Genomic DNA, 23,680 nt, shown 5'->3' on the forward strand with positions numbered 1-23,680 from the left:
CAAAGGCCCTGCGTTTTAAAATAGTATCAAATACTAGTAATTTTCTGAGTTAAGGTATTTAAAAACTTATTGTCATTGTTTCATTAGGACTGTTTTCCACTAAATAGTAACAACTTGAATAAAATGTATGTAAGAGAGAAGCTGCTAAACATGATCTGTATGAGGTTTGACATAAAGATAAAAGTAAGAATTTGACCACATAATTCCTCATTGGGAGTCATTTTACCCTTGGGAAATACTTACAAGGTTAAAAAAAAAAAGTTTTAGAGAGAAAAACAAAGGGCAAAAGTGTTTCTCTAATGAGCCTTGGCATTGAATTATCCCCAAATGAAGACATTGTCACAGCGAGCACCTAAATTTAATTGGCAGAAAACTAGAGATCACTGGCCAGAATCACCCAAATCAAAAGGGACTGGGCTTACCTTGAAATGGAAAGAATTTTCAAGGCAATGCTAGGGAGGCTGACATTAATAAATGTTCTTCCCAATTAATCACTTTTTAATACCAAATGCCAGAGTCCTGGGTCACAAACTGACTGGCCAATTTGGCCATTTAAAGTTGCAAGGTCCTTTTGTACAAACGGGTGGCCTCTGGAAATTAGAGCCAGATGGATTACAAAAAATGAAAGCAAGTTTTAGATTAAATTCTGCCAAAAGTTCAACCATTTATTAGCAAACAGTCACACACTGGCTAATCACGGAAGCTCAAGGAAGTTCGTTCTCTGTCCTCCAGCTTTCCTACAGGGACTGTCCATGAAAGGAACTCTATTCTGAGGCAAGAACAGCTCACTTTCTACTATGGTAACACAAAGTACTCTGTCAAGTGCCTTCTTTTGAAATCAACAGCTAAGCAGGTGAAGATACAATTTTTAACTTTCTCCAGTCACACGGAAAACTGCATGTGGACAGATATATGCAGTATCACTTTGGTTTTAACTTTGGAAACTGTCACTTCATATACCTATGATATTCTAGGTGACATTCACTCCCTCAAACTGCAGCATTTTACGGATGGCCATATAGTGTCCTCATACCATCGTGAGTCTCAGCACTCACAGTCATTATATCAAACACCCACCTGCACATTTCTAATTACAGCCTTAATACAAAGGAAAACATGATTCTATGAGTCTGTTTCAAGGTTGTACCTTGCTCTTGCCATTGACTGGTTGGAAATGCTAACTCTAAAATAAATGATTTAAAAGGAATGTGTTTTCAGAGGGTATTGCTGAAGGGATAATAATATGAAAATTATTTTGCTCATGTTGTGGTGGTGGCTATTGCTTCTGAAGGTACAAATAAGGCAGCAAGAATGGACTTCAAAGTTCTTATCCACCATCCTCATATATCTATGTCAACACTTTCGAAAGCATGTATCAAAAACACTGATTCTGAAAGAAGCCCGTGAAAAGGGTTCCAAATTCAAATAAATTTGAGAAATGCCATTTACTATGCACCCCATTTGGAAACTCACAGGCTGCTTAGAGCACAGTAATGGCTTTGTGAAATTCTCCAGTGCAAAAAAAAAAAAAAAAAAAGAGAAAGAAAGAAAGAAAGAAAGAAAGAAAGAAAGAAAGAAAGAAAGAAAGAAAGAAAAAGTTTAACTTTTTAAAACCTAGTGCTTCTAAAATGCAGACTCTTTATTTAGAGTAACCTTACTTCATGACCTGTGTAATGCTAGAACATGTTTTGAGAAGAGCTGGTATAAATTGCTCAGGCAGAATGAATTTAAAGTTTCTACCTTAGGAGTTTCAATAACCCCCAAAAATCATCTTGCTGTCTAGAAATAGGAAATTGTCCCTGCATCTCAGCTACAGCCTTCCTGCTACAGTTGAAACACATTTTCTGTTGTTCACCCGTGATAGATGTAGAATAGCTGGTCACAATTTTCCATGTGTTAAAAAAGAAAAAAAATCACTATGCATTTAGAGAACTTCATTAAGCCACCCATTGGCATCATCTTGGCTCCGGGCAGGGTAAGTCCTGAAATCAGGAAGGTTTCTTGGCAGGTCAGAGGCATGTTTAGATCATATCTGTGTGCAGAAGGCTAATACTCCCAGAGGTAGGGCGTGGGAAGAATGGAATGGAAGTGGAGAAAACCAAGCTCTTCAAGGCAGCTACTGGGTTTTATTTATGCTTATTTTCCATAGTCAGTATATTGTTTGGAACCAGTGAGTGGGCAATAAATTAAATAGCTAATAATTTATCTTACTGTTTTCCATTAGGCTTTTCCTCTCCAAGTGCACCATTCTGCACCTGCATATACCCTACAAAGTTATTCTGCTGGTCTCTAAATATTTTGCCAGCTTTTAAGACCAGATTCTATTTCCATCACACAACTACATATGTGGCTGCTAACTGTGACTGTTCATGCTAATCAGGCCCCTCCTGCCTGTGAGAGACACAGAAAGTACAGGAGCCCCAAGGGTATCTGGGCCACTCCCCGCAAGTCACTCGCCTTGTCAGAGTGCTCTTGAAAACTTCACCATTCTTAGCAACGGTTCTCTTGGTATGACATGGTCACAGATTATTTATTCATTCAACAAATACATATTGTTGCCATCTCTTCATAGTCTCTTTGGGCATTTTGCTTATAGGCAAGCACTTAAATAATTTAGCAATCGATCACTTCTATCTCCTTTGTATTTTCCAGGCAGTAGTATTCTAGGTTCTTTGGAAGATGTCAGTTAGCAAAACACACACACACACAAACCCACACCCTCTGCTCTGTGTGAGAGAGAGAGGGAGCCTAGCAAGGGGTATCTGCCATCTAAAGTGGGTAAGAAGTGGATTGCAGTGCTAAACATGATGATCTGGATAGATTTCATTGAGAAGGTGGTAAATAAGCAAAAACTCGCAGGAGATGAAAGAGTCAGCCACAACACTCATTTCATAGTAGGCAATGATTTCAGGAAACAACAAGAAGCCAATTCTTATATTTCAGGTGAAAAAGAAGTTTGAAGACCTTGTCGTCAACATTTTGATGTGTAATAATGTAGATATCGCAACATTAAAGTTCATAGTACAAACTTGTTTTCTTTCTAATACCCCATTGCTGCCTCTTTAGGCACAGCATATGTAAAAATAAGGAATTTCAGGGGTTTTATGGGAGGGGGTTGATTCTCTCCAGGTTGTATTTATCACAATTGCCATCCTTTTATAAGCTCATTGAGTATTGTCTTAGGTTGGTGCAAAAGTAATTGCAGTTTAAAAGATTAAAAATAATTGCAAACACCGCAATTACTTTTGCACCAACCTAATACAACAAACCACTTAAAAAATCTGGCAATCAATCACTTCAGTCTCCTTTATATTTCCCAATACAAAAAGTAATTTCCAACCGGCTTACTCTTTATAGGGACTTGTTTTAGCTGCTTTTATCTTTGGGAGTCCTAATTACATATTTCCTTTGTTCTTTTTTTTTTAGATGGAAAAAGGTGTGCTCCTTTAAACAGAAATTTTATGTTCTAAATGGAAATAGTAAAGACAGAATGGCCCCAGGGGTTACAAAATTGTCTTTTGACTTATTTAGGACTTTAAAAAAAAATCAGAAGTATTGTAAGGCTAAGTGGTAATGAGCTGCCTTTATGAGAATATGAATCATTAAGTTAAAAGAAATAAAAAGTTAAAAATTAAGATTATCACTCAAAAGGTAGCAATTACTGTGAGTAAAAGCAAGTAATAATATAGACTATTAAATCTTGCTGAGAATCATAAAGGACACAATCAAGAAAAAGAAATACGGTCTGAAAACTCCCTTTTTCCATTATGCAACTAATTTTTCCATGAATAAATTCAGTGAGTCTTCCAACTAAGGTATAAACATCAGAGGGGTAGGTAAATCATTGTATTAAAGAATGTGACTTGTGAAAATGTAATTGCAAAGAATAAAACAAACATTTAATGATGAGAAAAACTCCTGCCTGGCCTAGATCAAAAGCCAAGCAGCATGCCCCAGGTACAAGTGAACTTCACACTCCACAGAAGACGAGGCAGAAGGCTTTGTACAAGGTTCAGATGCCGCCCAAGGAGAATGGCTTCACAGGTGACATATTAATAATGGACAAAAAGGGATGCCTTGGGAAGACTGCTTACCGGCCTCTGACTTTCAGGTAGCCACTGAATAAAAAGTTGCATTTCTGGTGTCTATTTTGCTCAAATACTAACCATGGAGTGGGATGGAGAAATCCAGAAATGACAGCAAGTTTTAGGTACAAAAACAACAAAAGAAAGTGGTTCCTTTCTTATATCCTGCCTAGTGTTGCGAAACTTTCAAATCCCTTTAAAGATGTCTATAATATTTTTATAGTTTGGAGTTTTAGGTGATAATTTCCATGTTCGTTTGTAAATAAGTCAGTGCCACTATTTTCTTTCTCTTGATAAACATTCATTTTTTTAACTAACAGAGTTTTATGTTAGGATTCTGCCCTTCTGTTACATTTGAATGTACCTACTTCCATTATTCCAAAATATGCTACAACATTAAAAACTTGAAAATATGTTACTACCATTACCTCTTAGGTCAAGAATTTAACATCTGTTACTTAGGATGGGGAATAAAAGGAGGGTTGGGCTGGGGGTCAGGATTAATCTTCAGGAGCATTACAAACATTTTTGATCATGTAAAGCATGATTAAATATTAAAATATATGGAATCAAAAAAGGCAGTCAACTGAATTATGTTTTTTCAAGTCTAGTTTTTCCTACACAATGAAAACAGGGATGCTTATTGTGCTCCAGGCTTTAAGCTGTGCCCATGTCATGACGATGGTGACGATGACGATGACAACAAAGACTCTAGACAGCTGACAGGTCTCAGTGCTTCCCACACTCTGGCTACTGTGCCGAGTGTCCTATGGGGCTCGCCCTGGTCAGCCTCCCAGCGACCCTACGCTGTGAGCAGGAGCAAGGCTGAAGGAGGTGAGCTCACAGCGGGTCAGAGGCAGAGCCTGGCCTCAGACTCAGCTCAGGCTGGTCACCCCACTCCTCAGCCTCCCCTCCTCCCAGCCCCAGGACTCTTGATCTGGGGGCGCTCCTCCACGTGCACAACTGAGCTGCCTCTACTTGAGGTTTGTGCTTGTTTATTTAACGAGGACAACCAAGTGAAATTAGGGGGACAGACCTAAGCCATAATTTGTATTCATACAGCAAAACAATGATATAAACGTATGTGGGAAAAGGCAATCACAACGAATCCTTTAATATGTTCCATTTTACACGGCGGTGCAAATCCAACGTCTGTTTTCCAACACTGCCTCTGATGAAGTGGTAAGCTCATTTCAAAATTATCAGCAGAAAAACTCTCAGCTTTAACGCATGTCTGAAGGGCCAAAGTTGACTACAGCTACTAACTGAAAAACTGTGATCCAAGCAGCAGGACATTATTACGACTGGGAAAGAGGTGGCAGGTGGAGAAGCCAGCAGAGTGCAGTGATAAGAGTCTTGGTCTGTGGTCTGGCCAGCTCTGAAACAGAGAGACATCACAGACAACGGCACTCGTGGTCATGCACAGGTGAATGTCAGGATATCATTAGGACCGCTTCCATCAGTAACTGCAGTGGTCCCAAAGGAGGATAAACTGGGTGGGTTGTAAATGGGCTTGAAAAATTGGATCTATAATTAATACGAGGTTGGTGTAAAAGTAATTGCGATTTAAAAGGTTAAAAATAATTGCAAAAACCGCAATTACTTTTGCACCAACCTAATAGTATGAGGAGGATTTTCATGGATTGAAGTTAGAAAAAGGATGGACTACATGGAGTGAGCAGAGAATGAGACCTGAAAAGAGAAATATAGGTCAGAAAGAAAAAAACAAAACAAAACAAAACAAAACAAAAAAAAACACCTTGGCACAGAGCCATTTACCATTGAAGACAATCTTTATTCCTCAAGTTCAATTTTATTTTACCACTTGGTGTATTAAAACAACATGCTTATTTTACCAGGTTTTATAATGGCTATTCTGGAATTTAAAAGAGTTATTCCACAGTAATCAGGATGCCACCATAATAACTTAACCTAATATTTGGCTAAACAAAATGCACAATAATTTCCAGAAATCTGAAAGCATGTTCAGTTCAACTGTGTGGGTCTGTGGTAGTTCGGTGTTCTATACTAGGGGTCAGCTAATTTATGCTACAACGGCAAAGCTGAAGAGTTGTGAGAGACTATATGACCATCAAAGCTCTCCAAAAAAGAAGAAGAGAGAGAAGAGGAAGAAGGAGGAGAGGCAGAGGCAGAGACAGAAGCTTTCCTATGTATTTGTCTAACCCACTGTACTATATTTACCCGCATAAGCTATTCCAAGTCCTTTTTGGAATGAGGTAAGAAAGCCTATGACCAAATAATCACTTTCCAATAGTGGCTCTTATTTTAATCTTACCTCCTTGTTGAGATGTGTGGGGGTTTTAATGCAAGACATCTACAGCTGACCATCTCTGTCCACCAAATAGCTGTCCTTCTATTCAGTACGTTGATGGGGTTATGGTTTGGACTAGCTGGAGGTAAATCAAGGCAAGGCTGGGACAAGCATGAAAGCAGAATCCCGGATGAAGGCATCGCCCCTGTGAGGAGACGCATTGGTTCTACCCCATCCGGCCTCTCTACTTCCACCAGGTTTGTCACTGGTGGTCACCTGCAGTTCTCAGGCTACAGAGCTGTCCCCATGCAGACCTGAGAATTTGATTCGCTTTTCCAGGGCCCAGCATGTGGCCTATGATTTGTGTTGGTTTCAAGGGTATGATGTGGAAGATTGTGAATAGATAGATAGATTGGGACAAAATTGTGACTTCCCCTAAAAATAAATAAAGAAATAAAGAAATAAGAAGTAAAACAGCGACCCTGAAAGACCCATATTTGGGGAAGGGCACCTCCCCTGACATTCATTCTCAAAAGACATCTCATTGTTGAGTTCAGTATTAGGAAAGTTATTAACTGCCCTCCTTTCCCCTCAAGTTTTACTTTCACACGTATGCCACAAGATTATAAAAGCTATAAAAATGCCTTTTTGCATTCACGGTGTGAACGTCATAGAGAATCAATAACAAATAAATTACTCTTCTATATAATTTAGTGGTTTTTCCCTATGTGATGCAGGAAAATCACATTGGAAGACATGGGAGAAAGGTCATTATAAAGAGTAGGACTGATTGTATTAACTCCTCTAAACAATCCTAATTAGACTGGCTACTTCCCTGTCTGACACACAGTCTCTGTAAGAGTCATAAAGAAAAATCTGAGAGCACCTTCAGCTGATGGTTCTCCAGGTGTAAAAACATTCCCTATTCCTAGAGGAGAATGGAGTAATCAGACTTCATGGCTTCAATACTATTTATCTCTACTGTACATACATTCCAACAGAGTGATTATCCTCATCATAAAGAGTGAGAAAAAATTAATTCACTTTAAAATTCATGGTTAAAAAGAATTCGATCCAATAACAAATTTCTAGATTGTTCTCTACATTATACGTTGCTGTGTTTCCCCGAAAATAAGACCTAGCCAGACAATCAGCTCTAATGCGTCTTTTGGACGCATTAGATAAGACCCGGTCTTTCATTAATTTTTTGCTCCAAAAGACACGCTAGAGCTGATTGTCCGGCTAGGTCTTATTTTCGGGGAAACACAGTATATACACTCAGATATATTCTCAGTGAATAAAGGGTATGACCAGAAGGAGGAGATGAAGTGGAGGCATACAAAAATAAGACAAAAAAATAAGACAAATTCTACATTTAAATACTCAAGGATGCCAAGTGAGCTCTTCTATGATAAATAATAAACTACTCCTTGAGGTCTTAAATTTCTTTTGCCATGAAAACAGGACAAACCAGAATTAATCTGAATTAATCCTGCAGCAATTTCTAGAGAAAGAAAACTCTTAGATGCTGTGTCCTAGTTCTCCCACTCAGTCGTGGACGAGAGCTTGACAAAAGTCAAACATCTACTCTTTGAGTTGCTTATGTCCAGGGATACTCCAACTGGACACGTAATACAAGTGGCCTGGAAGAGGCTGCAGTGTGTAATGGGATCGAACTTAACTTACTTCTGTAAAGAATGAATTTGTTTTTGTTTTCAGTAAGTGTAAACAAATATAAGAACAAATGTTCAAAGTAGGCCTGTGGTATGGAGGGTAGGATTGAGTGGGGTCGCGGGCTGGGAAATAACACACCTGCTGTTTTATTTATGACGTATTAATTTGTAGCTTTGTAAAGTCACTTATTGAAATAATAATTAAAGAGTCACATAAGACTAAACAATTGTAGCAGGGCAGATGAGGAGCCCCTCCTCCAGAGCTCTGGTTGATAACACGGAAGGATGACAGAAGAAGATTTTCGTAAATTGGAGAAGAAACAAAGACTGCGAGTATATATGACCATATCATGCCTCCCAAAACATATAGTTAATATTAGCAAAAGAAAGATTCATATGTCTATAGATCCTTATCGACTCTAAGCTGCCCCTATCCTTCAATCCCCACCTCCTACCCTCCACCAACACATAGAGAAGCATCTAAGTTCTTTAAAGACCCTGAATTCTTTCTCCAGGCTCTTTCCCTTCCATGGCCTGGTCTTACCAATAAGAAAACCATACAAAACCACCTGAGTGTCAACATAACCAGAGGCCGAGTAGAAGAATCCTAGCAGGAGAGGGAAAGTAGGCAGAGGTTTAAAAGATCAAGGCTTAATCCTCTCTCTCTCTCTCTCTCTCTCTCTCTCTCTCTCTCTCTCTCTCTCTCTCTCCATTATCTCTTTGACGTCATTTCTTTTGGCTCTACCCTTGGTCCACTCTGCTCCAGCCATGGCAGCTTCCCTGCCATTCTGTGAACACTCCAGTGCTTTCCTGATTCAGGGCTTTGAGACTTGCTTTCCTTCTACTTGAAGTGCTCTTCCCCCAATAGCCTCATGGCTCACTCCTTCACTGCCTTCATGTCTCTGTTCTAATGTCATTTCATTTGTGAGACCAGACATCTTCAAAACCCTTATTAACACTTGGCATATAACAACATATTTTAAGTGTAAGCTCCACGCATACAAGACCTTCATTTTGTCACTGCTCTAATCCCAGCGAGGAGTAAATGCTCCATCAGTATCAGGAGAATTAAAGAGGAAGAAGTAGCGAGGCTAAAGAGAATATACTCTCCCCTGGATACAAACCAGGGTGGCTTTTATATGATTGAAAATCAATCAAAGGTGAAAATAAAAGAAATATTTCCATGATTCCCTGGACTCGATGTATACGCTTGTTTATTCAATAGTTGTTGTTTTTTTTTTCTGGGTAATGTAGTGTATGGCCTCACTATCTCAACATTTAAGAACATAGCCAGGGATTATAAAACAATTTCAATCCAATACTTCTCGAAGCAGTAACATATCATTTGGAAATATCCTAGATGGACAGAATTGTGTTTATTTTGCTGACATTATTACAAACCTTTCATCCATTTTCCTTTTTAGCTGAGAAGATGTCTATAAAGCAGGCACTCTATTTTCATAAAAGTTTAATCCTACTTTTTATTATCCTGGAGTCAGAGCCCTTAAGATCACGCCCTTCGTAACTATCATCACATAGAAAAAACAGGATTATCCCCATTTTGAGAGGTTACTAACTGGTAGGAGTACCTATCTGACTTTTAATACCTGATTCCTACCGTGTTTCCCCAAAAATAAGACCTAGCCAGACCATCAGCTCTAATGCATCTTTTGGAGCAAAAATTAATATAAGACCTGGTCTTATTTTAATATAATAGGAGACCGGGTATAATATAATATAATATAATATAATATAATATAATATAATATAATATAATATAATATAATATAATATAATATAATATAATATAATAGCAGGTATAATATAATATAATATAATATAATATAATATAATATAATATAATAATAGTGGGTATAATATAATATAATATATATATATAATACCGGATCTTATATAAGACCGGGTCTTATCTAAATTTTTGCTCCAAAAGATGCACTAGAGCAGATGGTCTGGGTAGGTCTTATTTTCGAAGAAATACGGTATCTCCCATCTAGTGTAGAAACAGATCAAGAACAGACAAGCCAAGCAATAAAAAAATGAGCTAGACACCAAACCGCTGTTTCCAAACTCTGAAAGAAGAAAATGTAGAAAGTGCAATGGCCTCCAAGTATTGCCAAAGGCTTTAGTTAATGTTTGCAAAGAATTCTCAGGATGAAAGCCACCACAGAAGAGCTAAATCTTACTATCACCATAGCTGGAATGCTTTGCTCATTTTTTTTTTTTTTTTTCATTCTAGTGGCTGTGATATCACTTTGTGATTTTAATTTCAATTTCTCTAAGGATTAATGATGCTGAGTATCTTTTTCATGTGTTATTAATCTTTGTATATTTTCTTTTGTAAAGAGTCTATTTGAGTACTTTGACCATTTCTAAAGAGTTATTTGTCTTATTATTGACTTTTAAGAGATTTTTATCCCACATACAAGCTCTTTTAGATATATATTTTGCAAATATTTTCTCCCAATTTGTGGCTGGCCTCTGATTTAATTAACATTATCTTTTGATGAGCAAAATTTTCAATTCTGATGATGTCTAATTTATCAACTTTTTTGTAGTTTGCACTTTATGTGTTACCTTTACTTAACACAAATTCACAAAAAGTTTCTCTTAGAATTTTTGGTGTTACTTAATTCTTTTGTTTAGGACTATGATCCACTTAGAATTAATTTCTAAGTGTACAGTTTGAGATAAGGGTTAACATTCACATATTTTCCTTACAGATATTCCACTATTTCAGTAGCTTCTTTTAGAGACTATCCTTTCCCCATTGAATTAGCTCAGTAACTTTGTCAAAAGTCAATTGATCATATAAAGGTGAGTTCAGATCCAGAATCTCGATTATATTCCATTTTCTATCAACTATTTTCCCCCTGAGTTTGGGTCACACTCTCCTGTTTCTTTATGTCCAGTAATCTGATTAAAAACTTAGTACTGTATGTCATACATTCTGATGACTCTTTATCCTATTTTGTTCTTTGGAAATTTGCTGGTTTTCCCATTTCATTATCTGATAAACTTGCCTGAACGCAAACTGAAAAACCTGTTTCTCTGTAGAGAGCTGAAATTTTTTCTCCTTTTTTTTTTTCCCTTTTACTTGGATCTCTGGGAAAATCTCTCTTGTGCCCGCATAGCTGTGTGATCAGCCAACAATTTCAACAGAGGTTATACACACAAGTCAAGCCAGTGGAACTTCTACACTCTGCCACCCAAACTGTGCATGGAATCAAGACTTCATGTAAATTTGCAGCAAATAAGCAAGTCTCCCCAAGTGTTCAGGTTTGCCTGTGCTCCCCAAGGAGTACCATGTGCACACACGCTGTTTAGCAATCAGCCACGAATGTGTGGAGATCATTTTATCTCAGCCCTTCTAGTGCTTTCTGCTTCCAAAATCTCCCCCTTAAATTTCTGGCTGCTTTGATATCCTCCCAAACTAAACCAGCCACCTCTAGCTAGTAAACCTGGGGGTTCTTAACACCAGACAGGTGGGGGTGTGGGGATGGGGATGGGACTACCCTCAGGCAGGAAGCAGCTCACACACGGCAGTAGCTGTTTTTTATAAGAAAACATTTTCAGGTTCTTTGATCATTTGTGAAATGGTTGCTTGCAATGGTTTTTCCAGTTTCATACCTTTTTTTTTTTGAAGTGAGACTCACCCAACTAACTGAGGCAGGCGGTCATAGTGGAAATAGGATCTTAACCATATTTTAAGCACTTATGAATACATTATCATTATCTCATTTATCATTACATGAAATCAAACAAATTACTTCAAGAATTAGCCAACCACAGCAGGAAAAAAATTTCTCGGTTACAAACATTAAATTTCAGATCCAATTTCTACAGGGTTTTGGTAGAAACAGTAAAAGAAAATCATATAATTAAGGTGACCATGATCTGTTAATCCCACTAAGGTCTTTAAATTATACATTACCTACTAGGAAAATACGAAATACATCAAGTTCTTTTAGACAAAAGTGTAGATTCAATTTAGACCCAGACCCCCTGATGGGAAACAAAAAGCAATATTGAGTACAGAGTATCTCTCTTCAAAAGCAGAGTTCACTTTAATTTTAAGAAAATTACCTTGAAGGCTGCTAAACAATGAAGGCTCAGTAAGGTCATCACAACTGCCAGGAGGATGGTGGCTAAGTTCCGCGTGTCCCATATGGTCTCTACCAGGGGAATACTGCCGACCTGCCAGTCATAGCACAGGGTGACAGGTGCAAGCAGAAGCCACACGTTGAAGGCCAAGAGGTAGGAATAGGTAAGGAATCTACGAAGAGAAGAAGAATCGCTGAAACATAACTCAAGGTCCATGACATTTCGCAAGCATTCATTTGCTCTGTTTGTATTCAATAGCATTTTTATACTGCCAACATTGTCTTACAGAAAAAGACAAGGTAATATGGAACATCAGTCATTCTTTTACGCATTAAATTGATCATTTTGGAATATATCTAATAGGTTCTAGTCATTGTGGTATATGCTGGCCTTTCAACAAGAACTAGTTTTCATGACACATACTTAAAAATTATCCTACAAATAAATGCATTATAATCCGAGATAAATGCTATGAAGGAAAAGTGTGATGAAAGTATACTCATGTAATAGAAATACTGCATTGTAGGGTATGATTTCCTGGGTAAAATATATCTGAATTGTTCCTTTTTAATATTGCTCTGAATCCTGTAGTAGATATGAAAGTATTTATTCATTTTTATAACAGACTGATTAACATTTTATAGCAGATTTATCCATATTGAATTATTTCCAAAAAATCAAAATATCTGGGGTAGGGAGATAAAGTCTCTTATTCATAACTGAAGGGACTAGCCTTCAAGAGAAGGCAATTATAGCTAGTTGTCCTTGCTAACAGGAATAGCCTGCTGGTCCTAAGGAAGGAAAATGATGAAAATAAGGAAAATAGTATCCTGTTTCCTGGCTGTGTCTAGGCACTAAGGTAAAATGGAAAGCATTCTAACTGACCCTCTTCCTTTCGGAGTAGAAAAATTGAATTTATTAAAATTTGTTCAGTCAACACAAATTCATGACCCTGGAGAATTTCAGAACTCTCAGCACATGACAAACTCCATCCAAACCTCTGCACAAGGAGATGACCAAACTCTAGCATGGCTGGTTCCCAGAAGCATAAGGCCATATCCTAGGATGACACCATTCCCCTCCCCCCACCCCCACCCCCCTGCATTCTTCCACCCCCACCATTAAAATGCCTGGAGAAAGCTCATCCTTGCCTGGAGAATTTACCGTTTGTTCTAGCTAATACCTGATGACAGGCCCCTGACCTCCCTTTCTTAGAGTGTTTACTTCATAGGGCTTACAATTGTGAATATGTATCTCTTACAACTCAGAAATGTCTTTCAAAAGGACCTGAGAGCCACTGCATTAAAATGTACTCACACAGGGGCTGTCTTCCAGTCTCTGCGGGAGGATAGATCCTAACTTCAAATACTGTCAACCGGCAGCCTTAGCCAGCCTAAGCACATTTACACTGACCAACCCTTTGTCATTTTTCACTTCTCTGACTCTGTTGAGCCCAAGCTTAACCCCCTCTCTCATTCTCCTTTAAAAATGCCCAATCACCTCTGCTCAAATCAGAAGGGTGCTCAGCTCTTTCCCCTACTGTCAGCAGTTCCTGAATAAAATCAATTTTCACTGCTTTCACAATGTCCAGCTGTGTTTATCTTGGACATCCTATATGGGGTTAAACAGAATAATTAGATACACTCCTGGTCCTCAAGGAATGTACAAACCAACGGGGAAAAGAAGATGTACAGAATTACAGAGGCAGAATGAGATGAGCACCATAAGAGTGCAGAATGGGATTTTAAAAAATCCTCACCCATTGGTCAGATTCTTTGGGAGGGATCCTTGGATTGGCAAAGAGGTTACATGAGAGAATTTGTAAGTTACCTTCCAGTGTGATGAGTCAAACCACCTTGAATTCCTCTCAGCAGGTAGTTACTGGTTTGGAACATCCTTCCCAGACCTTTCCAACTGATCTCCTTCCCTTTCCTCCTAACCCTCCAAAGTTGGCAGAGAAAACCATGAACAGTGATCAGGTGAGGCTGTGATGGGGATTATTCATTATTCACCGGAACGGAGAAATGGGTTGAAGGAGTGGAGATATTTCAATGGTGTTTCTCAACCCTCTGCTCTCTGTTGTTATTTGTAATAAGATGTTAATGTACCGGTAGTATAGTACTGTGTTTCCCCGAAAACAAGACCGGGTCTTATGCTAATTTTTGCTCCAAAAGACACATTAGGGCTTATGCTCAGGGGATGTCATCCTGAAAAATCATGGTAGGGCTTATTTTCCAGGGAGGTCTTACTTTCGGGGAAATACAGTACATACTGAAATTTTGATAAAATCCAAGCTTTGTTATTTAACAAAACTGAAAACAAAACAATTGCCATATCTCTTTTAGGCTTGGGCCAGAGGACTGCCTCAGGAGAGCGCTACCTCATTGGGTCACTTTGGGTTTCTTTTTCTCACAGAGCTTCTAAGCTGAAGCTACCGACTTTTTTCTTTTCTTCTTTTCTTTCTTACATTTCTTGTTTAAGCTCAGAAGGATTCTCTGTGACAGCTTTAAAGAAGAATGCTGAACCATCAAACTTAGCATTCTTCTGAATATCATGCAGCTTTGTCTCTCAATTACACTCCAGGTCTTAAAAACTACTTTAAGAAAGAGGGTCTCGACTTCTTGATATAATAGTTATAAGCAATGATTACATATGGCTGCAAAAGTTATTAGGTGAAAAGCTGTAGGAGTACTTTATAATCAATGAACCAGGCTAAATCAGGTGCCTAGAACTTACTAATCAATTTTAACATTACAGAAAGGGAAACTAACAGTCAGATATCCTCCTGATGGATAGACACACTACCACCTATGAAGGAGTCTTGTCAAAAAAATAAATAAATAAACTTGAATCTGCTCAAGCTCGTTATTACCAGTCTGCATCAAACAGAAAACACTGGAACATGCTAAATGACACCACAGGGATGCAATGTGCAAAATCCAGGATGTTGCAAATCCCAAAGAACAAATGATGGCAGTTTCTTCAACAAGTAATGGGGGGGCGGGCGGGGAACAGAGGCAGGGAGGGTGGCAGAAAGAAAAAGGTACCTATGCATTAAAAGAGACTTAGAGACATAGCAAACAACGGGCAGATTTTGTTTAGATGCTAATTCAGACAAACAGCTATTAAAAATAACTACTTATGAGACAGAGAAATGGAAACACTGATTGAATATATCATACTAGAGAATCAATGTTAACTTTTAAAGTGTGGTAATAGTATTGTGGTTATATTTTTAATGGTCTTTGTCTTTTAGAAATATATTCTATAATATATGCAAATGAAATGAGATGATGTCTGGGAGTTGCTTCACAATGATGGACTGGAAGCAAAGGGGAAGAAGTGTGTGAGGATATGAATGAAACAAGATTGGCCATGAGTTGTGGAAACTGGATAATAAGCATGGAGAGGGTCTTTATGCCATTTTCTCTACTTTTGTACATATTTGATATTGCGTATAATAAAAATTTGTTTTAGTGGAAAATATTGGAAAAGGCAACAGCATTGCAATAAGAACAGTTTCTTATGTCTTGCTGCCTCTTAACCATGGAACAACAGCGAACTCTATGCAGAAATTTTTATTTTAATGTTAAGTTTACATTTTATTCTTGCCAGGCAAGTTGTTCTCAGTTTCTCATATTTTCTAGACTTGCTATACCATACTGACAAAAAGCAAATGTAAAAAATCATATTTTTTAAAAGTTACAATCTCAATGTAATTATTGAGGTATTTCTTTTTAAATGCTCATTGTGACTTTTAATACAGACTGTAACCCAAATAGGTTAAAAAAGTAAAGTAAACCACAGACTGACAGCAACTTCCCTTCCTAGAACACTAGGAAGGTCGAGACTATTAACTTACCCCAAGACTATTAATTTACCCCTTTTATGAGTTATCCACAGAAACCCAGAGATATCACCTACCTTCTAGTGCATATGAATTCAGGTTAATGTTGCTTAGAAACTACTTGAAATACTGAAACAGCATTGGAAAAGTTTTGCAATTTAAACATAAAGAAGCCACTTGGAATCACGCCAAAAGCTAATTACATTTTAGAGGGCTAGACGAGCTAGCTGTAATCAGCAAGTAAAGTGTTTCTTTTTAACTCATTGACTATGAATTACATTTCAAACTCATCATCTTGTTTATTTCTGCTAAAATTTCAGAAATGAAATATGTTGAATATCTCTGCCCTGCTGGGTTCTCTTTTTTTTTTTAAAGCAGCAGCAAAACCAAAATGAATTATTTACTAATTTTCTGCCATGAATTCTGCTAACAGGAGGAAAGCTTTTAGAATTATCTTGTCAACAAAATGGAATATACAGGAAGCCAGGAATTCAGCTTAAACAATTTAGTCATGTATTTTCATTGATACACCAGGAAATACATGAAAGGGAAAGGAAAGAAGAGGCTGTGGGGGAATTGGCACGCATCAAATAGCACCTAATGAAAGCAGGTGGCTCTTTAAATCTTCATTCTTATCAAAAAAGGAAGGAAGGAAGGAAGGAAGGAAGGAAGGAAGGAAGGAAGGAAGGAAGGAAGGAAGGAAAAGAAAAATTAGAGTGCTTTAAGTGCAAAAATATACATAGATTTTTGTCCTTTGCCTTTGAAAAAAATCTTTTTGGCTAAGAAATAAGGTAAGCCTAAAATATTTCCTTGTCCTAGAAAGATGTCTATGATAGTCACATATGGAAAAATCACATACTGCAAGCAGAACAACACAGCACTTGCTTGTTTTATATAAAGCTGTTACTGTTCAAAGGATCCTTCTTTTTCATTCACCAAAAGATGCTTCATTATTTCATATATAGGACATTGGGTTGACTATACCCACATTGCGTCCTGTAGGGAAGGGCACGGGCTAAACTGTCAATAACCAGCCTTGATGTAAACCCCCTTCGCCACCACAGTGGAGCACCCCACCCGGCCCTGACTCTTCCTCTCCCCACTAGTTTCAGTGATCTGTCCTGCCCCTGCCTAGGCTGTCCCCTATTTTCAGCTCCTGAATTACCACTGATGCTTCAAAAGGGTCTCCACCGTCTCACTTGGCTGAGCAGTAATGAAAAGCCCTTTCCAGGCATAACCTGCTTATATCACCATTAACATCTTCTCCTGCCTTTCACCTTCCCCAGGACCAGCCAAAGAAAGCTACTTCCTACACTACCCTTCTCCACACACAGGAGAGCCTCGCTGGAATTCAGTAAATGTTGAATAATTGCTCTTTGCAGTTTTCCAGGTGCTAAAGGGTAATAAGATCTAGTCCCCTATCTTCCAAAAGGGCATTTTCATAGCATTAGTGATGAGAATACATACACTTATTATATGGTTGGGTAACAGTGAAATATAAACATCAAATTTCAATGGCGTTCTAAGAAATGATAGATTAAGGAAAAATGAAGGATTAAGGGATGACGTCCTAGAATCTATGCAGAATTTAAATAGGTGGAAAGATGGGAGATGGAGTGTTCAGGCAGGGCTACCAAATAAAACTGGCTTCAAATTGTAAATGAACATGATTTTCTCTGAGGACAGTGAATAATAGGGGTCATATGAGAGTACAGGATTTAAAATGTGTCATGTAACTTTTTTTTACATGACTCCTACTAAAATGTCTAAAATGAAAAATATGACGTCAAATGTTGGTGAGGATGTGAAGAAAGTGGAACTTTGAAACACTACTGTAAATTGATTAAACCACTTTGGAGAACTGTAGGCAGTTTCATGAAGGCATAAGAAGTGCATACTTCATGATCTAGCAATCCTAATCAAAGCAGCTCCATTAAAGGCAGGGTTATTTCTAAAACTTCCCATAAGACTCTGAAGACAGGAAAGCAAGAGCAAAACCAGGCTTCTTAGGAACCAAAACAAGAAAAGAAGGCAGCACCCTCTCTTTGGGCCACAGGCGTTCTTCACAGCTGCCCTGCTTCTGTTAGAATTTGCTCCATCTCCTCTCTGCTCATGGACTTCTCATTCAGGATTTTCAGAACTGAGGCTGAAAGATGGCCATCAGGGCGGCTCCAGCCTCTCCCTTTCTCTTGCCTTCACACACCTGTCACTGCCAAATGCCTCACTCTCAGGTTTCAAATTCCTGAGAGCAAGCACCTCATTGGCTCAGCTCATCCTTCGGCATCAAGTCCCACAGGTCACTGAACTCTAACTGCTCCTGACTCTTCAGCTCCCAGCATGGGTGTCACTTCCTCTGACAATGTCCCTGTCACAGCCCCCTCCCTAGACCAGGCAGGTGTCCTCCTATGAGCTCCCCCAGTCCATGGCTTACACACTGCCCTGTAACTGCTTCTTAATGGGCCTGTCTTCCCGCCGAAACAGAGGCTCCGTGGGGACAGGGCTGTGCCTTGCGTATAATTATTTCCCCAGCACTCAGCTCTTTACATGGGTGGGTTCTGTGCTTTTTAAGAGATGAACCTGATATTAAAGTCATGACTACAAATCTGGAAATATTTGAATTTTATACTTTTATTACGGCTTGAGGCAACCATATTATTTTCCTGCAGTCCCGTGAAAGACAGCTGCTAGGTTTCCAGTTGTCCAGGCACGTAGCAGAAGGGTGCAGACTGAAGACTGTTTTTGTGGAGCCCCTCTCAGCACCCAGTGCTGTGCCAGCTTGTGGCACACCATTACGTAGTGAGGAACGTATGAGTAAGGGCACTGCCCCTCATACGTCACAGAAGCATCATTATAAAGCGAGGCCAGGCAAATTTTTTTCTTATTTTGCATTAAACTTCAATGAATATAGTTTAAATGAGAACTCTTGTTGCCATGAACTATAAAGTGAATCTGAAATCTCTCTGACCTTTTTAATGCACCATTAATACAGTTAACTTTTTTAACTGAGACAGCATCGTCAGAGCAGAAAAAATGAATTTCAACATCTAAGACTATCAGCAACAACTTCTTATCCATGTATCTTTACCAAAGCAAATAAACTCTTCTGCAAAACTAATGACTTGGTTCGTTTCTTATCTAAGGACTGTATCTCTCTGTAAAGTATTTAACATCTTTATTTCAAACCAGTATACTCTGTCTCATGGAGCACAGGTTTAGCGTCCATTGAAAAACCATGTACGGACTGTTTACTATGCATCAGGCACAGGTTTCCAGATTTCCATGCAAGAATCCTGCAGCTATCCTAACGAACTACATCCAGTAACGTGAAAAACTCTTTAAACATGTGCAGCATTTTCTAGCTTACAAAATATTTGCATATAAGGATAATCTGATCCCAGCACAATCTCTATGAAGTGGATATTGCCCTCATTTTTGCAGTAAGGGAAATAGCCTAAGGAGTCTGTCACCTGTTCAATGTTCCCCACCACAAGCCCATAGCAGAGCCTGCACACAGCACACGGTTTTCTGGCTCCACATATGATTTCTCCACTGCCACTTCGTTATTAACGTAGAGAACTGAAAGGAAATCTGATGGATCAAATATTGATATTCCGTGGAGAAGAACCTGCCCGAAACCCCGACTGCTTATTCCTTGAACAGCCCAGATGAACCTGAGCTTTTATTTTAAAAAACCAAACAACAACAACAACAAAACAACTTTAGCTTTTAGTTAAGGCAGGGCTGACATAAATTTAACACCAGTGTGTAATCTCCTATACAGCACAATAAACAGAGGATTGCATTGATTAAAATGTTTGTTAGAGTACCACATAGCAAGAAATAGAATCCTGAAAGAAAAACATGGGCTTGGTATTTTATTCACTATGAAAAGCAATTTTTGCTTTTCTGTTCTAATGTTAGCAAAAAATTAAAGATTTCTTTCATTGTTATCTGCTTCTCAGGGATTTACAATTGTAATAAAAACACAATATGTAGACTTAAAGAATTACACAGTTTTCTTCAAGCAGTAAAGTGTCAACAAGTGATCCAGACCAGCATTTTCTAAGAACTGGCCCTTAGGCCAGAGATATAATTTGCTACCTCTACAAGCTCCCTCTTCTGACTCCCTTCTCTTTCCTCTTCCTTGTATTTCTCCCCTTCATTCCCAGGGTCCAAGACAAATTAGATAAATTACTATTACATAGTGTCATTTCAGTTGGGAAAACTACACTCATCGACCTTGATAATCCCTTTCATCATTTTCTGCTTTTCTATGAACAGAATAGAAAATACATGATGGGGACAACAGCCCCTTTGTAGAGAGCTCTTTAGCCACAGAGGACACAGTTTATACTTGAAGATTACTAAAAGGGTAACATACGCTGCCCTCCAGACACACTTAGGTTGCTGGTCAAATTAAGATTCTCTTACCCAACCTTGCGCCCTATTCAATCAGAATGTCTACAACATGAACCAGGAAATCTTTATTTTTTTACACGCTTCCTGGGTGACTCTATTCACTCAGTTTGGTAATCACTGCTTCAAAAATCAGAGTAACTTCAGTTTCATTTCAAAAAACACATGTACGGAGGGCCTCCTAACACAAGGTCCCGCTTGTTGCTAAAGCAAGAACAGAGCAGCTCATTTTGCCCAGATCTCTTTAAACACACAGTGCATTTAAAAAAAATAATACTAATTTAAATTTAAGTCAATTTGTTCAGAGTTTATTATGAGATAGGCCGATATTTGCGGCTTTAAGAGCTATAAATATTAGGAAGACAAAGTGCCCCCTGGCTGTAACAACCTAAGGCTTTTGTGGTTTGAAACTATCAACTGAAAATGGAAATTAAAAAAAAAAGCTTCTTTAATGTAGAGTATAACATAAGGAATATAGTCAATAATATTGAAATAACTATGTATGGTGTCAGGTGGGTACTAGATTTATTGGGGTGATAGATGGGAGGGATTAAGAGTCACAAAATAGTCATGGGGATGTAAAGTAAAGCACAGGGACTACAGTCAATAATATGGTAATAACTATGCATAGCGCCAGGTGGGTACCAGACTAGTCAGGGGGATCAATTTTTAAATTACATAAATGTCTAACCACTATGCTGTGAAACTGAAATTAATATAAAATAATATTGAATGTCAACTGTATCTGAAAAATTGACAACGGGAAAAAGGTGAAGGAAAATAAGAGGTCCAAATTTACAGGTATAAAACAGCTAAATCATGGGGATGTAATGTGCAGCATAGGGAATGTAGCAGTTGATTACATTGTGATAGTGTGACACAGGATCAGATGGTTGCGGGACATCATGGAGATCACTTCTTTAGGTATATAAATGTTGAATAACTATGGTGTATACCTGAAACTAATATAATGTTGTTTGTTAGCTATATTATAATAAAAATCTTTAAAAAAAAGAACTGTAAAAAAAAGAAGCTTCTTTAAAGACGGATGTTGAGTTCCATCTTAACATCATTTCATATTTTGATGTTTTCCTATAAAGTAATACAAGCCTTTGCCTATATTATTGAGTATGAGAAACAGATCTACTCACTTAAGCAAATACATTCTACCTGCTTATCCAAGACCGCATCTCAGGAAAAAAACATGATGCTAATAGAACTCTATATTCTTTAACCGTAAATCCTATTTTATCTATTTCCTGGATTTGAAGACAACCATTTTCAATATTATAACAGCGACACTTCTTCCAGCACATATATACTGCTTTCCATTCTGCCCCCTTCAAATCTGGTAAGAAAGAAAACCAATTACTACACAGGCTAGAGAGTGGAAACATGGTGGAAACAGGTTATCTCTTCTGCAGGCTTCTGCCCTATGCACAAGCCATACTTAACAGGGGCTTTTGTTTTTATTTTTAATTCAAGATTGGCAAGATTGAATTTTGAAGTATCACATTTCTAAAGAGACATATAAACAGATGAGTAAATCCTGGGCTAAATGACAATTCTCTGACAGGACAAGTTGCACATAAATCTATTCTATCACTTCTCAAATGAAATTCCACCGAAACCAAAGAAGCACAGTCTTTGGGCATCAGAATCCAGAATTGGGTTTGGTTTAGACTATTGGGCCTGGGGAACTTCTTATTAAGGAAAGTTGTGCACTTAAAATACAGTATCTCCTCTGTTCTTTAACTTTCAGTTATGCTCTTCTTTTCAAGTCAAAAGTGAAACATTTATAATTCAAAGTCATGTCATTCAATTGATCCACACAATCCTAATTACAGGTTGAAAAGGTTATTGATTGATCATATGGAATTACTGACAGCTAATACAACCTAAATGTTTGGATTAAAATAAAAGGTAAAAGATTAAGGGTACCGTTACAAGCATATCCTGAATAATGCTCACCCCCCAAAATCTGTATTGATCTTCTTTGTGATTTGACATACCCAATGGTCAAGAATTAAAAAGTCAAATTCTAAATGGCACCCAAACTACTAAGACGAACTGTATCAAAATACAATTTAAAAAATATTGAAAACATAATCTTCATAAAAATACACAGTGAAAACTAAAGTTTTATATAACTTGTTAATAAGGGAACCAGAAACTTGACAAAGCCAGTTAAACTGCAAGAAAGTCTGAATTAGGCAAAGGTTTCTTAGCTATAACACCAAAAGCATAAGCAACAGCAATTAAAAAGTAGATAAATTGGAATTTACCGAAATGGAAAACCTTTGTGCTTCAAAGGACACCACTGAGAAAGTGAAACAACCCATAGCAAGGTAGAAAATGTTTATAAATCATGTATCTAATAAGGGACTTATAACTGGAATATATGAGGTTTTCTACTCAATAATAAAATGACAAATAACCCAATTAAAACCTGGACAATGGAGCTAAATAGACATTTCTCCAAAGAAAATATAGAAATGACCAATATGCACATGAAAAGATGCTCAACATCATTAGCCATCAGGGAAAAGCAAATGAAAATCACAATGATACCATTTCACATCCACTCACATGGCCATGATTGAAAAAAAAAAAAAAAAGATTGTCAAAAAGACAATCTTTTGTGGAGAAACGGAACGCTCAGTACTGCTGGTAGAAATGTAAAATGGTGCAGCTGCTTTGGTGAACAGTCTGGCAGCTCCTCAAAAAGTTACATACAGAATTGGCAATTCCAGTCCTAAGTAACCATGCAAAAGAAATGAAAACATACACTCAAACAAAACTTTGTACATGAATGTTCATAGCAGCATTATTGATAATAGCCAAAAAGTGAAATAACCCAAATGTTCATCAACAAATGAATGGAAAAATAAAAAGTGGTATAAGCATACAACAGCATACTCCTGGGGAATAAAAAAGAATGAAGTACTGACATATACTACAACATGAATGAATCTTGAGCACATGAAAGATGGCAGTCACAAAAGACTACATATTATATGATTCCATTTGTATGACATATCCAGAATAGGTAACTTTATAGAGACAAAAAGTTGATCACTAGTTGCCTAGGGCTGGGGGATGGGGGACGGGGGTAAAATGGGGAGTGATTGCTAATGAATATAAAGTTTCTTTTGGTTGTGATGAAAATGTCCTATAATTGACTGTGGTGATGGTTGCACAACTCCATGAGTATACTAAAAACCGTAAAATTGTACACACTAAGTAGGTGAACTGTATGGCATGC

The 23,680-nt window shown here is 37.9% G+C and overlaps 1 protein-coding gene across 2 annotated transcripts in view; it reads right to left on the reverse strand.

Moving 5' to 3' along the window:
- The window catches only part of TMTC1 (transmembrane O-mannosyltransferase targeting cadherins 1), a 230,195-nt gene that overhangs the window by 94,147 nt on the left and 112,368 nt on the right, over nt 1-23,680 (reverse strand). For both annotated transcript variants that reach the window (XM_074325861.2, XM_074325860.2), the window contains exon 8: nt 12,135-12,324. In XM_074325861.2, coding sequence (XP_074181962.2) covers nt 12,135-12,324 — 190 coding nt within the window. The remainder of the gene's footprint in view (nt 1-12,134; nt 12,325-23,680) is intronic.

This window comes from Rhinolophus sinicus, chromosome 1, assembly GCF_057876585.1.
Source record: "Rhinolophus sinicus isolate RSI-liver-muscle chromosome 1, RSI-T2T, whole genome shotgun sequence".
Classification (NCBI taxonomy): Eukaryota; Metazoa; Chordata; class Mammalia; order Chiroptera; family Rhinolophidae; genus Rhinolophus; species Rhinolophus sinicus.